General features: G+C 31.4%; 1 protein-coding gene and 1 long non-coding RNA gene across 3 annotated transcripts in view; one reads left to right on the forward strand and one right to left on the reverse strand.

Moving 5' to 3' along the window:
* The first annotated feature begins 12,277 nt into the window (after positions 1-12,277).
* The window catches only part of LOC101501877 (uncharacterized), a 21,297-nt gene continuing 16,754 nt past the window's right edge, over positions 12,278-16,820 (forward strand). For both annotated transcript variants that reach the window (XR_189496.3, XR_012162414.1), the window contains exons 1-2: positions 12,278-12,491; positions 12,697-12,839. This is a non-coding gene — a long non-coding RNA (uncharacterized lncRNA). The remainder of the gene's footprint in view (positions 12,492-12,696; positions 12,840-16,820) is intronic.
* UGT72Y1 (hydroquinone glucosyltransferase) lies at positions 13,524-15,150 on the reverse strand. The gene has a single exon (XM_004492133.4). The coding sequence runs from the start codon at positions 15,026-15,028 to the stop codon at positions 13,622-13,624; it is 1,407 nt and encodes a 468-aa protein (XP_004492190.1). The 5' UTR covers positions 15,029-15,150; the 3' UTR covers positions 13,524-13,621.

A 16,820-nucleotide genomic window follows, 5' to 3' on the forward strand; every position in this document is an offset into this window, starting at 1 on the left:
TAATTGATTTTAAGATAGATGAGTATTTAAAATAGTTATAAATAAATAAAAAAGAATTTGTAATTTTACGTTTAAAATTTCTGTTAGTTAATGTCCCGACAAAGCGGGATGTTACAAATGTCTACAAAAGTGACAAAATAAAAGTGTCTGAAATAATTATTTCTTCAAATCTATAACGTTATAAAATTCATTGTTTAAATATGTAATAGATATAAACAAAGTAAATATATCAATTTGAACTAGAGAAACACTATAATAAGATGAGATACATCAAATAATATCACACTAAGATGATGAATAAAACAATATCACGCTATAATAGTGAAATAAAAAAAAAATATAAAATAAATCTATAAGATGAAAATTACCTATTTATATAAAAAGAGATATAAACAATGGAGAGAGAAGTGATTTTGAATAAAAAATATATTTCAAATAACTGTTTTTATGTGAAGAAAAAGAAGAAATGTAGAGAGAGAGAAAGGAGGGCAACTTGGTTAGAAAAGGGAGAGCCAATTGTTTTCCAAATTTTATTTTATTAGTTTTATAGAAAGGAAGTGAAGTTTGGTATACATACATTTAGTTGCAACTATATATTGGTCATTTGCTTATTGCTGCTAATTGGTTCAGTAAAACCGAGAAATGGTACTCACCAGTATCATTGACTCGTATAAATCATTTTATAGATATTAAATAAGTCTTAACTCTTATTTACTTTAAAATAGGCATTCTATTATCTTAAAAATAAAAAAATAAAAAACAAATTAAGAAATTGTGGTCATTATATATTAACCACTAACAGTGGTGATTTAAATTTAATTTATGAAGAGGCCAACTATTAGAAAATTGAAATATGATTTTAGAAATAATATATCAAATTTAAAAATTGAGTTTAATCTATAAAAAATTGTTATTTGGGAAAATTTGTTTGTGCTTTATAAACTCATTCATTCATAATCTACATCTACAATATAAACAATTATTTTACACCAAAGAAAATAGTACACGTGGCAAGTTTTAGACAAAAAAAATATGTAATGTCTTTCTAATATTTTTCATTCACATCTAACAAAACTTTAATTATTTAATGTAATGAATTTTGTAAATAATAATTAAATCAAATTTCAAATGAAAAATAACATATTCAAGCATATTCTCTGTCAAATTGATTTGTAGACATTCTTTTACAACATATCTCCATTGATATGAAAATGTTTTTCATTAAATGCCATTAATTTTACTTTATTATTACGTTAAATTGTTATATTAAATTTTGTTATTTTGAATTATTTTTTTTCCTTTCATATTTCTCTACGCATTTACAAAAATTATAAATAAAAAAATGTATGAATTTTTTTAATAATAATTAATCAAATGAATTATATTCAATTTTTGAATTAAATACACTAATTATAACTTAAATATGGTAAGAAATTAGTTAGCAATAACAATAACAATTTTCTAAGTGAACCACATTAAAAAAATTAGGCCCATTAATGATTATAGTTGTTTACTATTTATAATAATTCATTCTTTTTCTTTGCATTTATGATTCTCATTCACATTTTACTCATTCTTTTTTACATATATTAATTCAATGTTTGTTGTTGTTATTGTTTACTAGTTCTTAGTAATATTTGTATATCATCCACCTATTTTCTAAAGTTTTTCTTTTTTAATTTACGATGTTTTTTTATTTTCTTATTTATTTTTTTCATATGTATGATTTCTCGTTTAAAGATACGTGAAGTAGTCATAAAAGGTTCAACTTCTTTTGTATTTTTGAAGATCTCCATGTGTTTTTATTAAATCGTGTGTGATTTTATACAGCTAGGAATAAATTTGTTTTTTAATTACTTCTTGTGATGTTCCCTTTCTCTCTGTAGGTAGCAATAATGTACAAGGAGTGCATGAATTTAATCAATGTGTTTGCAAAGATGTTTCTTCTGGAGTTATGGAGTTGGTTTTTAGACAGAAAGATATCAATAATTATTGGTTGTGCTTAGTGTGAAAAAATGTTACTAAAAGTAAATTGTATTATGCAGTGTTAGTTCTAAGATTTTTTATTATCTTTGGTATATGTTTAGTTTTTTTATTATTTTTTTATAACAATCAAGTATATGATTTTTTGATTGTTTGTATGAGCCACAAGCTCCAAGTATTAATAAAAAAAATTGTTGAAAGTCTTTTAATGGAAACTAAAACTAAATTTATAAATTTTATAGAGACTGAGAAAAATTTATTATTCAGATATATATATATATATATATATGTGTGTGTGTGTGTGAAAACATTCTCCAACAATTAATTCAAAATTATAGACACAACTTTATTAGATTTTGAATCAACATCCTCTGTTTTGTTTGAATTTTACTGAAAATATTTTTTAGCTTTATAGGAATTTATACTATTATGAGAGATAGTGAAGATTATAACAAAAGAGAAGTTAAAAATTTATATACAAAATGTTTTAATATTAATCGTTCACCAAATGGCAAAATCCTAAAAATGTTATGTTTCTATACATTTTTTGCAATCTCTCATGCATCAATAAATTCAATACTCATTATAAACCAATGAATTATATTATTTAATTACTCAATAAATGTTATTTAATTCAATTCAGTATCATAAATGTCAATTAATAAATGTTATTTTCTCAATTTCGATTCCTATTCAAATTTAAATATATGTTATTTTAAAAAAAATTAACTGAAAAAAATTAAATTTGAATTTAAAATATATTATTACATGTTTTATTTTCAACATGTTATTTTTAAGATTGATCTTTTAATATGTTATTTAAATTGAAATAATTTATTAAATATTATTGCATTTATCTATCTATATGTTTATTTATAAAATGTTAATATATATATATTTATTTATTTATTAATACATGTTAAGGGCTAATATAATGTATTTCATCTATTCCCACATAAAAATACTGATGTGGTATCTTTTCAAAATTAATCATCAAAATGTAAACATCTAATCAAAATTAGCCATTTCAATAATCAATAAAATAATGCAATAAATTCATTATTTATTTTTACTCCAAAATTCATAGTTGAATAGTCCAAAAGAATTTTTTTACATTTATAAAAATAATAACAAATTCATATTTATTTATAATATAAATAACTACTTTCTTTATATCATGACTTAGTCGACAATGTTGTTTTTTCTTATAACAATCTCCATCGATATTTTGTCTGATCCAATTTGAAATAATCAATATCTACAAAGATGAATTAATGCTCATTTGAAGCCTAAAGTCCAATTAGTCCAACAACATTCATCCCCCACATTGAAAATGACCATGGTGATGTTAAGACATTCAAATAGGTTTGCGGTACATGTACTTTATCAGTTTAGTTTTGACATTTATGACATTTCTTTATGTAACTAAAGTAATCAGACTCCATGATCAACCAATAGTAGCCAACCCTAAAGATTTTTCTGGCGACTGCGTGTCCATTTCCATGAGTTCCAAAAGAACCTTCGTGAACCTCTTGAATGATTTTCTCTGCTTCCGTTTTATCAACACATATGAGGAGAACAATTTCATGATTTATCTTATAAAACACATCACCATTTAAGAAGAAGTTTATTGACAACCTCCTTAAAACCCTCTTGGCGTTCTCTAAAACACCTAATGGATATTTCTTATCCTTAACATAGGATTTGATATCTTAAAATCATGGCTTGTTGTCATGCTCTTCTTCTATTGATAAGCAATATGTTGGCTTATTCTTTTGTTGAATTTTTATGATTAGCACATCTTGATTGGTGCTTATTTTGAAAATTGATGATAATGTGGCCAGGACATTGGCCAAATGGTTTCCTTCTCGAGGAACATGCTGAAAAATGATTTTCTCAAAGTGTTCTGTCAATTCTTTGATATGCATATGATACAAAATCAATATGGAATCTTGAGTTTCTCAAAGTGTTCTGTCAATTCTCTTTTTGTCTGATGGATGACCAACGATGAGTCTCCATATAACTCAAGAACTTTTACCTTTGATTCGATGGTTGCTTTAATGCCCATGACACATGCCTCATATTTTGCAATAGTTTTTGTACAATCAAAACACAATCTAGTCGTAAATGGAGTGAACTAGTTCTCCGAGGAAATCAAAATGGCTCCAATTTCATGCCCTAATGCATTAGAAACACCATCAAACACCAACGTATCTTTATTTATCAAATGATTAAGTCTTTTCAAATAAAGTCATTATGCCTTCATTAGGGAGTTCACATTGTATTGACTGATAATCTTTTACATGTTTTTGGGTCAAATACTCTACTAGTGCGCTTCCTTTGATAGTCATATGTGTAACATACACCAAGTCGTATTCCGATAATAACATCTCCCAATGGGAAATCCTTCCAATAAGAACATGTATCTCTATTATGTACTTAATTGAGTCCATTTTAGACACCAATCAAGTTGTATGACATAACTTGTATATGCTTCAACCAATGAGCAACTCATGTTAATGCGCAACATGTTCGTTCAAACAGTGAAAACCTTGTTTCACAACTGGTGAATTTTTTCTCAAATAATAAATAGCATGCTCTTTTTTACCAGATTCAACATGCACCAAAAGTGCATTTATCAGGGTTTAAATGGAGTCTGAACTTCCTTAGTCGGACAAACAATTTTTGAAGGTTAACAACATGGTATTCTTCTGTCCTAGACTTTGTAATCACATCTTCCACACAAATCTCTATTTCCTTATGCACTCTGTCATGAAACAAAGTTGACATTGCTCATTGATAAGTTTCCTTAGCATTCTTCAATTCAAATGACATCACTTTATAGTAGAAAGTTCTCCATTTTGTGATGAATGTAGTTTTCTCCATATCATCAGGAGCCATCTTGATTTGATTGTACCTTCAGAAACCATCCATGAAGGAGAAAGGAGAATATTGATCATTTATATCCACTAAGACATCAATATGAGGCAAAAGAAATCATCTTTAGGGCTAGCTTTATTTAAATCCCGATAATCAGCGCATATTCGAACTTTTCCATCCTAGTTTGGAATTAGGACAATATTAACAATCCATTGAAGATAGTTTGCCACTGCTAAGAAACCAACATCAAATTGCTTCTTGAGCTCTTCTCTAATTTTAAGTGACATATCAAGCCTCATCCACCTCAGTTTTTGTTTAGTTGGAGCACATTCAGACTTAAGCGATAGCTTGTGTTCAACTATGTTAGTATCTAGCTCAAGCATATCCTGATATGACTATGCAAAGATGTCCACATAATCAAATAAAAGTTTAATCAAATTTTCTCGTTCATTTTCTTTTATAGACATACCAACTTTAATTTATTTCTTATCATATTCAATCCCCAAATTGATCACCTTAATAGGTTCTTGACAGGGATATATTATTTTAGCTTGTTCCATTAGCCTTTATAGTTTTGAGAGGCTCAAAATCGTCTTCACAATCCTTATCAATGTGATTAGTTGAGCATTCAAAATTATAAGAAGGGGTTCTAGCACTACTTTTTACAACAAATTCATTTTCCACTTTGCATTATTTAAATTAAAAAGAAAAAGGAAAAAAGAAAATATGAAGAAAGATGGCCATTTCAAGAAGAAAAAAAAAAAAGAAACAAGAAACGACTAGAGAATTTAAAAATGCATTTATTGATAATAAGTACGGAAATGAAATACATGTGCTCTAATTAGTTATCTTTATAGTCTTGGGTAGAGCAAAATGAGTTAAAATACATAATTACTTTGAACATGAATTAAAAAAATACGGGAAACTTGATGATCCTCCAATTGTTGAGATTGATGTTTGGAGGACAAGAGTACACTAGTTTAAGGGTATCATCATCAACGTGATATTTTTCCACAACAACCACCTAGTTAGCATATATTATTATGGTGCTTTGAAAGGTTTGGTGAATGTCACAAATAAGAATCTTCTATGAATTTGATGCCCGGTTTTCAAGACGAGCCATCATGCTTTTTTTTTTCTTTCACAACCTTTTCCTTATCAATATTGGTAGGTACATATTCCAATCGTATTTATCATTCTTTTATGGTAGTTCTAACAATTTCTCCAATTTAACAAAAACACATCCTTCCAACATTGATTTGGTAGACTTCAATGATGCGATAGACATTTATGGTTCCTTTAAGCGAGACCTTTCACCCATGAAGACAACATTTGCAATTTCTAATGCTTGAAATGAAGTCTTTGTGTCTTCGGTGTAGCCCATATAAGATAAATGGCTCACTATCATATCTGTTTTTCCCATATATTATTATCAGCTTATTGTTCATTATAAACTTTAGCTTTTATGGAAAATGGATGTCACTGCTCCAACAACATGACTTCACTGTATCCCTAAAAGGAAATTGTACATTGACTTAATATCCATTACTTGGAAGGTTATTCCAAAGGCATGGGGTCTGATTTGAATCGACAATTCAATCTCACTGTTAACTTGTCTCCTTGATCCACCAAATGTTTTCACCATCATATCATTGAGATTCATATAAGCTTCATCAACAAATAGTTTTGAGAGTGTTGATTTCAGTATGACATTCAATGACTAATCATTATCAACTAGCACCCGTGCAAAAATATGATCATGATACTTCACAGAGATGTGTAGTGCTTTATTATGCTATGTCTCCTCAACTAGTAATTCTCCATTGTTAAAACTCAAACAACTACTAGCGGTGATGTTACCAAGAACTCCATTAAACTAGTTGACATTGATGTCATGAGTAACATGAGCCTTGTTTAAAACTTTCATCAGTGCCCTTCTATTTGCTTTATAGTTCACTAACAAGGAAGTAACATATATCTTAGAAGGGGATTGATTTAGCTGCTTCACCACCTTATATTCACTTTACTTGATAAACTTCAAAAATTCATTAACTTCTTCTTTAAACATCGTGTTTTTGCAAGTCTCCAGTTCTTTTCTAGCACGATTTAGAGCTTATTTTCCATTTTCTCCATGACCATCCCTTTTTCTAGGTTGTTTAGGAACGTAGACTCGACCACTTCGAGTCATCATATCAATCCCTGAAATATTGGTGACATCAATTTCTTTAGGCAAGAGTTATCACTTGATTGATGATTGAGCAAATGGGATGTGACTTCATACTTCCATGGTACCACCTAGGCACTTTCATAAGGAAAAGTTGTTGTGGCTTGGACAATTATTAGATTTGGCCCACTTGGAGTTATCTTTAGATCATCTTTTCTATAGAGAATTTCCAATGGTCTTGAGAAAAATCTATTACTTTCAAAGCACAACTCTATGATCAACACATGATTATCTTTTGCACAACTTACCTGTATGAAATTCATGTCCATTAATTCTTGAAGGAATTCCTCGAGCTTTTCAAAATAATTTATAGAGCGTGAACAAGTAGGGTGAATGCCACTAATATTAATCTCCTTGTTATTCATATCAATCAAGTTTAACTTGAATAGCTCCCCCAAAAATCACTTTCGCAGGGGTTTTCACATGGTCTATATTCTTAATTGCACATTGGTCTACCTTATATTCGATGACATTGACAAAGGAATTTTTGTGGCCCAAAAAGGGATTACTCCCCCACATCGGGACTGTCTTCATTGAACGTAAGCCATTTTGCATTAATCAGTTCTTGCACTTTAGATTTTAGGACTTGACAATCTTTGACGGAATGCCCTTTAGCTCCTGCATGGTATTTACATTTGGAATTTGGGTTGTACCGTTTTGGGAATAGTTGCTCTAGAGGTTTCATTGGTCTTAGGACGACCATTGAATTATGGAGTAGGTGAGACAACAATTGGTTGTATGTCATAGGAATCGGGTCAAAATGGGCTAGCTTATTTTCTCGATTGGTTGGTGGTTTGTATTGGTTCGGGCTTGAATTTTGATTTCATTGGTTTTGTTGGGAAAATATGACAGGAAGGGTTTGGACAAGAAATGGTTTATAATAAGCTAGCCTTGGTGATATTGAGGGTATGGAGTTTGTGAAGTCGCATCCATATATGATAGGGAGTGTAGAGAATTTGGGGTATCGGTGGCTGGAAATTTCCCATCTGCGGTTTCTTCACACCACTCACTCCACATACGATCTTACCATTCCTCATCTCACTTTATGCTCTTTCTCTTATCATGACCATGTCAGAAAAGTTTGATGGTATACTCTTAATCATTCTATCATAAAAAGGTGACTGGAGAGTATACATAAATATACCAGTCATTTCTCTTTCAGATAAAGGAGGATCTACTTGCGATTCCACTTCTCAACAGCGTTGTGCATTTTCTTTGAATGTTTCATTGTCATTTTTCAATGAATTTTGCAATTTTATTATGTTTTAGGTCATGTCAATGTTGTACCTATATTGTTTCAAGCAGACATTAGTCATGTCTTTCTACAAATTGATTCGATTTCGCTCGATATGCATATACCAACTTAATGATGCCCCACTCAAATTGTCTTGAAAAAAATGAATAACAAGATTGTCATTATGAGTATGAGAAGCCATTTTTCCACAATACATGGTCAAATGATTTTTAAGACATGTGGCACCTTTGTATTTTTCAAACTCAAGTACCTTGAATTTTGAAGGGATCGTCACATCAGGAACCAAACACATATTAAAAGCTTCGAGACCAAAAATATTATTCCCCTAAATTAATTTTATATTATCTTCTAAAACATGGAATTTTTTCAATTGTGTATCATCATGCATAAATTGATGTTGTTGTCAATTTGTGTTAGCAACGAAATAAGGTATTTGAGGTGCACTTAATGGAATATTTTCTAAGGGTATAGTGTTTTTGGGTGGCACATTGCCCATAGGAGATGAGATTTGTGGTTGGTTTAGGCTTTGGGAGTTGATAGTTGAGTGGTTTTTGGTTGTTGTCTATAGGGTTGATGAATAAGGGTGGAGTGTAACCAGATGGGAGACCATATATAAGAAATTGCATAGCTACTGTACAAAATTGTTGGGTAGTCGAGGTAAAGCCTGGTGGATGGGAAAACGTGGTATAGTGTTCTTCATTTGCAGTTGCAGGATTCCCATCTGTATTCTCTTTCCTTGCCAAAGCTTGTATAGACTCTAGGATGTTATCAACCTTGTCCTTGAGTTGGCTAACATCTGTTCTCATCACTTCTTGATTTTGGGGAAACAACTTTATTGATTTTTTTTTTCTTCTGACATATCATATGATGCTAGTTAAAAAATGAAGATTTATATGCATGCATATGGGTATTAGAATTGATTTCACAACATAGGCAAAAACATCTTTTATGGACCATGCATCTAAATCAAACTCATACGTAGAGAAACTCAAAACAAACTCTTTCATTGATAATTAAAAGGGTACAAGTGAAACATTTTTCTCTATATTTGAAACACATTGTTTCTATCGCTCTCGGTGAATTAAACCATTCATTGCTTATATCAAACTATTACAATGTTGAATGAACGTAATAATCTCAACAGGTGTGGCAGATGAAACTATTCTTCCTTTTGCTTTCCTTAGGAGTACGAAGACCGTTTTGATGGCCTGGTTGGTTATGAAAGTTAGTCTTTCACAGCGATCCATCCACATCATCCCTTCTTGCTCGAGCATCTTTATAGCTTCCACTTGATCAATCATTCACATTCTTAACATATTTTCCTCCTTTAGTTCCTTCAACCATGCATCTTGGTACATGGCAAACGCTTCTTATTTTTCATTCTTTTCTTCTTCTATCCTTGTCTTATATTCTGCTACCACTCTCTCCAACTGCTGTTTCAAATCTTCTAATTGTCTTTTTACATTTCTCTCACTACTTTTGAAATATTTCCACCATTTTCTCAATTTCTCAACCTCCTCTTCTGCTTGGCTTCTTTCTTGTCTTCTCAAACTTAAAGACTCGTAGATACCCTTAAATTGCATTAAAAGCTTGAGCCTACAATATTCCTCCATATTTTCCATCTTATTTGATCTTTCAAGGGAAATTGTCTTCTTTTCTTCTTATGCCTCTAGAATTAATGCTTGCAACCTCTCAATCTCTTCACTAACAATAGTGGATTGCATCGGTGTTTCATCGACCACCTTAGATGTACGACAAAAAGGTAGCGTAATCTCTTGGACCCTATTCTTGATCCACTATCGGCAGTAATCATCTGCACCACAACTTGTACTTCCTAGCTACTTTCCTTTTCTGATTATCGTATTCCAAGATTGATGTATTGTCCTCAAATCTTCAATGTTTTACGGAGTTATGTCATAAGGAATAAAATGGGTTATTAGTTCTAGCGATGGTCTTCTATGATGGGATATAAAAGTTGTCTCAAGGTCAACACTGTGTTATAATCACGCAACCTCTGGTCCTCAAAAGTGGCACATTAGGGAATGGTCCACATTGGTATATAACTTCTTTTACCTCTCGCCATCTCGCATACCATCGAAATATTTTTAAGATTTACCAATCTTCGAGTCCATTTTCAATTATCCTTTATGTCAACGTAACAATTCTTGAAATCATTGATAGGACAACGCTTTTGGCACCCACTATCAAACATATGATTCACCAACCAGACATACAAAACAGGTAAACAACACAAAATTTGCTTGCCTTTTTTCTCATGACAATAGTTAAGTGTGTAGTACACATCAATGAGGACTACTGTTGTAGGATTTTCTCCTCTATTCCTCAAAGCTAGGAAGACATCTATTGTTGCTAAATCTATAATTTCTTGAACACTTGAGAATAGAAAAACTCTGTAGATGGTGAGAGCTAGCACCTCTATAAAAGCGCCTCAATCTTGGGCCTTAGCTAACTGATGAGCTATTTCTTAAAAAAAAAACTCCTTAGAAACATTTTAGGAAAAAAAATTAAATTCAAAATTTTAGAAAGATTTTAACTTTAAATGGCTTGAACTCCCAAATGAATAGATTTGTTTTGTTTATTTGTTAGACCAGACTTAATTTTATTTTAAATTAACAATAAAAAATATTATTAAAAATTAATAAGAAGCAAATCTAGAAAACACGCTTTTAACAAAAACACAAAGCGGCGTTCTTTGCATATAGGAAACCCATAAAAGAAACACGTTCTTTACTTTCTCATTCATAACTAATCTTGTTTATACTCTTACAAATTAGAACATTACATTTGTATAACAACATAATGATTATAATGTATAAAGTGAATATATATATTTATATATACCTTAACTTTGTGTATTTGTTTTTATTTACTACTTCTCTGTTTACTCCAATGCTTGTTTTCTTCTTCTTCTTTTAGGTGCTTTTTTTTTTAGAGTTAGTATCAAATTTCACTCTAAAAAGCATCTTTTACTAATTGATCTTTATAGGTTAAGTGGTGAATCTTTGTGTTCATTAGATAAAATTAAATTATGAATTTTTTATTATTATTTTGTAACAAAAATTAAGGAATCTCAAATAATTAGAGAAAAAGTGGCTTATCTATTTTTATTTTTGAGTGCACAACTAGTAAAACTAATAACAGGCAAGGGAAGCAGGAACATAAAGGAAAGCTAGAGCAGGAAGGCAAAGAAGGAAAGCGTATCTCTTTTTTTATGTTTTATTATATTTTTGGTGTTTAATATAATATACCAGAAACAAATATCACTATCGATTTAAAATTGGACCATGTTTATAAGTTGACATTTTTTAGATTTTATAATAATAATTGTAAAATATTTATTAAATATATTATTATTTATTTTTTAAAATTATATTTAATTAATCAGACAAAATTAGAGTATACAAAATATAAACTAATCGAATATTCAATATAGTTAACTGATTGAATTCGTATTTAAAATTAACCTAGACCAATTATTTTGTAATAATCATTTTAACTTAAATATCGTAGACTTTTAATTCTAATTAGTCCAAATAAAACACATTTTGAAAATAAAGGATGAGACAAAGATCATAACAACAATATATTTTATACAAATTTGTGATAAATGCTTTCAATTTTTAGGTTTGAAATGAATTTTTAAATGAAATAGGTTTTGAATTTCAATTTCTAAGTTTAGTGCATATACTCATAAATACATGACAAATTAGAGAAGAAGAAGTTGTTCATGAACTAAAGTTAAAGCTTTAAGATTTTTGAACAATTTTAAAATTTAAAATTCAGAAATTCATGAAAATTGATGAGCCTGAAGAGTAAAAAAAAAATTGAAAAACTAAATAGTTAAAAAACAAGGACTAATTTTTTTATAATGAAATAATAATAACTTAAAGGACTATGCATAAAGTCTTTTTTTAATCTCTAAAGAAATAAGGAATATCGAAATCTATTTTACACTATGTAACGTGTCCTTAATCTCTCTTTGAACAACTTGCATTGACGATCTTTGCCAGATCCGGGTCAACTATTTCCGCAACAAAATTCTTCAAAATCCGCCTCAACCATTTCTACTGTGATTTCTGCTTTCTCTCACTCTTCAATCCGCGTTCCAATTATGTTTGGTACTTTCAGGTCCAGTTTCTTCGATTTTCAACTCATTATATTTATTTTGATTTTGAGTTATAAGTTAAAATTGTGGATCCATTCTATTTTACTATTGCTGATTTTGAGTTATAACATTATTTGTTGTTTTGATTCAGTGTTAGGGTTCTCCTTTTATTGTGAGATCATAGATTCATCCTTCACATGTTGAATTTAATTTTTCTTTTTGTTATAGGTTTGTGAATTGGAAAATAGGAAGTGGAATTTTTGAAGTAAGGGAGTAACTGATTAGGAGAATGTGGGGTACACTCACTTGCACATCACAACCACTGATGAGTTACTTCCTTGGTACTTTCAAAGCTGCGTACAACTGATTTGGTGAGTGGTTTTCTTGGAGTAAATTACCATTTTGTCCCTAAAAGTATAGGACTTTTGTCTCTTATTAAGTCAAAATTCGAAATTAGTCCTCGCATGATGTTAGTCACTTATACCCCTTACTTTATAATAATCAAATACTATTTTGATACTAAATTATATTTTGTAGATATTTTTATGATAGTAAATTGTATCTTTTAAGAATTATTTGGATTGTTTCAGAACTAATTTTAGTTTTTGGCTGAGTTAGAGATTAAAGTAACATTACTTTTAAGAACTAAAATGGTGCTTTATCTTGTGTCCAATGGTATAATCAATCTCTACTTGCTGTCAATTTTTATTTCTTTAATAATTTGTTTCTTCATTAGTTGCGTATTGCAATGTATGCATATAAAACTGATTGCTCCAGATATGTTGTTTCGGTGAGGTTGTGATCATAGGGGTGAGACCGAATTTCACTTGGACGAAATATTTGGCAAAATTGAAGAATTTATTAATACTTTGGTATCATTTCTTGATCAAGTTCAAAACTATGATTTGTTGGTTTTCTTTCTTTCAGTTTCAATTAATGCTTAACTTTCACCCTATTTCCTTAAAATTAACGAATGTAACAAGTTAATGGGCTGGAAAGAAGCTGGAAAAATGAATAAAACCAGAACCACTTCAAGGTTGGTGAACATTTGCACAAGCGAAAAAACATCAAATATATAAATAGTATTGTAATCAAACAAGAACAAAATCTCATAAACTGAAAACAATCTTATGTCTCCATGTTATGCTAATTGCTAAATGCCTTTCCAAACATCAGCCACTTCAGACAAAGCCTTTGTAGATGGTCCCATTTCATTTATTGCAACAGCCGCAGCATTTTTCAAATGTTCCATTCTTTTACGAATTTCAACACCTTTTTCACCTTCCATTAATTCCCTCACAACTTTATCAATTTCATTTCTTTCCACCAACCCATTGTCATTAACTTCTGGTCTCAGTGCCACTTTTACACCATCAGATAGCATAGCAGCATTCACTCCCTGATCAGCAAACAATGGCCATGCAATTATAGGCACACCATACACAACACTTTCAAGTACTGAATTCCAACCACAGTGAGATAAAAACCCTCCAGTTGAACTATGTCCAAGTATCTGAATTTGTGGACCCCAACTAGGAACAACAAATCCTTGTTCCTTTGTTCTCTCCAAAAACCCAATTGGTAAAAAATTCAAAGGGTCTTCGATTTCACCACCAAAGTAAGAAGCATTAGCAACACCATTTGGTTCCTTTACAATCCAAATAAACTTTTGACCACTCAATTCCAACCCATAAGCTAATTCATTAAATTGTTCTTGTGAAAGTGTGCCACCACTTCCAAATGACACAAACAAAACAGATTTAGGTTCTTGTTTTTCCAACCATTTTAAACACTCCAAACCCAACCCATTCTCCTCACCAAAAATTGACCCTTTTTGAATAATGGGTCCAACACAAAAAACCAAAGGCTTCTTCTCTTTACTCACTTCCTTCAAAGCTTTTACAGCCTCTTCTTCAAATTCAACAAAGCTATTTACAAAAAACCCATCAGAAAGATGAAACCTGTTTGCACGGTCAAGGAATTTTTTGTAACCAATTTTCTTTCTAAGTTTAAAAGGAACAGGGAGATCCTTAGCATAAAAAGGTACACAACCTGGAAACTTTACAGGTTCATTTGGATCTCTAGATTCATCAGAAAGAATTTCATCTACTTGTGATGAATAAAAGTAAGTGCAAAGTACCATAGCAGCTTGTGGAAGGTATACATAAGACAAGAGATTAAGTTCCTTAGCTAAATCCAAAGCATCATGTGCAAAAACATCAACAACCAAAGCTACAACTTTTGATCTTGAACATAAGGACTTTAATTCTTGTTTTATGTGTGGCAAAGAGTATTTTACTGAGAGTTCAATTTGGAATGCAAGGATTTCATCATCTGGAACTTGGTCAAGGATTATGGGGGGAAGGAAAATAGAAGAAATGGATGGTGGAAGGGTTTGAATGTAAGATTTAGAGGAAGATGGTGGTGAACCAATGGAAGGGATGATGCATGTGATTTGAAATTGTGGGTGGAGGTGAACAAGCCGTTTGGAGAATTCTATAATTGGGACTAGATGTGTGAACCCTGCACTAGGAACTACTACTATGTGATGTTTTCCCATTTAATTGATGGGAAATTATGATGTAATTATTACATTGGGTTTTCTGTTTATATTATTGAAATATTTGGCAAAAAACATGTTGGTAGGTGAAACTGTTGGTAGTTGAAAATGAGAAATTGTATGCCAACATCAAATTTATCCTAAGATTAAAAAAAAATTGTAATTTGGATCCTTGTCGACAAATTATTACGTTATTGGTGCACATCTGTTTTAAAGGATCAATATTATTGAACGGTATGGTTGTATATTATTAAGTTTCTTACTATTGACTCAAATCTTATAAAGTTCAACTTTCACACTTATTTGATGGATGATATATAAATACTGATAGAGTCACAGAAAAATAGGGATCTGTGAACGTAAAATGATAGCTAAAATGGAAATTTATTGATTTATGGAAGAAGGGAAAATTCTGATACAATGTATAATCCAGAGCAAAGCTCCTCCAGAGAAAATAGTATCTCCTAATTCAATGATAATTATAATTATTCATGAGCAATACTCCCCTACCCTCCTTAATTTATTCCCCTATGTGTAACTGAAATCCCTAGAATTTAATGAGTTTCTCTGCCCTGTCATTAATAGACTGCTTATTCTCTTTTTTACCCTTGCGGACATAAGTTCTCCACACTGCAGATTTGGACCTTTCACTAGTCTTAAGCCCACTAATTCTATCATTACCGCCATTAGGAACTGCAGCCTTGTCCTCAAGGCTGAGAGATGGAAATTGACTTTTTAGTAGTAATTCATCCTCACAAGTTGTGTCTTCTACAGCTCTTCATTTCCAACGCACCAGCCATTGTCGCACCAGCTGTCCTTATTTCATCACTGATCTTGCAGCCAGTAATTCTTCCGGCTCTTCTGCTTCCATTTCTAACCCGTCTAGTAGTTGAGATTCAGCAGAATAGTCTCCAATAGCTTTCTTGAGTTGTGAAATGTGAAACACTGCATGCACTCTACTTCCTTCTGGTAGCTTCAACTTGTAGGATACTGCCCCTATTTTCTTTAGGATCGGAAATGGTCCAAAGTACCGTGGAGCCAGTTTTTGGTTAATCCTTCTAGTCACTGTCTGCTGTCTATGGGGTCGGAGCTTCAAAAATACCCACTCACCCGCTTCAAATAAATATGCTTTTCTTTTCTTGTCCGCATACCTCTTCATCTGTTCTTGGGCCCTGTTCAAATGATACTTAAGTTGATGTAAGGCGTCATCACGATCAACCAATTCAGTTGCTACCGCTTCTACTTTCGTTTCTCCATGTAAATATCTAACCACAGTGGGTGGTTTTCTTCCATACACTGCCTCAAACGGTGTAGTTCCTGTAGACACATGGAATGTGGTGTTATACCACAATTCAGCCCAATGAATCCATTGCGACCACTCCTTCGGTTGCTCCGATGCAAAACAACGCAGATATGCTTCTAAGCACCGATTCACCACCTCCGTTTGCCCATCCGTCTCCGGATGATATGACGAACTCATATTCAGCATCGTTCCTTGTAAGCGAAACAATTCTTTCCAAAATAGACTCACAAACAGTGGATCACGATCACTGACAATGGATTGTGGCACCCCATGAAGACGCACCACCTCTTTAATAAATATTTCAGCCACCTTCCTCGCAGTATATGGATGTTTTAAGGGAATAAAATGTCCATACTTGGATAATCTATCCACCACTACAAGAATTGCTTCAAACCCTTTCGATTTTGGGAGACCGGTGATAAAATCCATCGAAATATCATCCCAAATTTTCTCCGGAATTGAGAGGGGCTGTAACAAACCCATAGGAGA

The sequence above is a fragment of the Cicer arietinum genome, chromosome 3 (genome assembly GCF_000331145.2).
Source record: "Cicer arietinum cultivar CDC Frontier isolate Library 1 chromosome 3, Cicar.CDCFrontier_v2.0, whole genome shotgun sequence".
NCBI lineage: Eukaryota > Viridiplantae > Streptophyta > Magnoliopsida > Fabales > Fabaceae > Cicer > Cicer arietinum.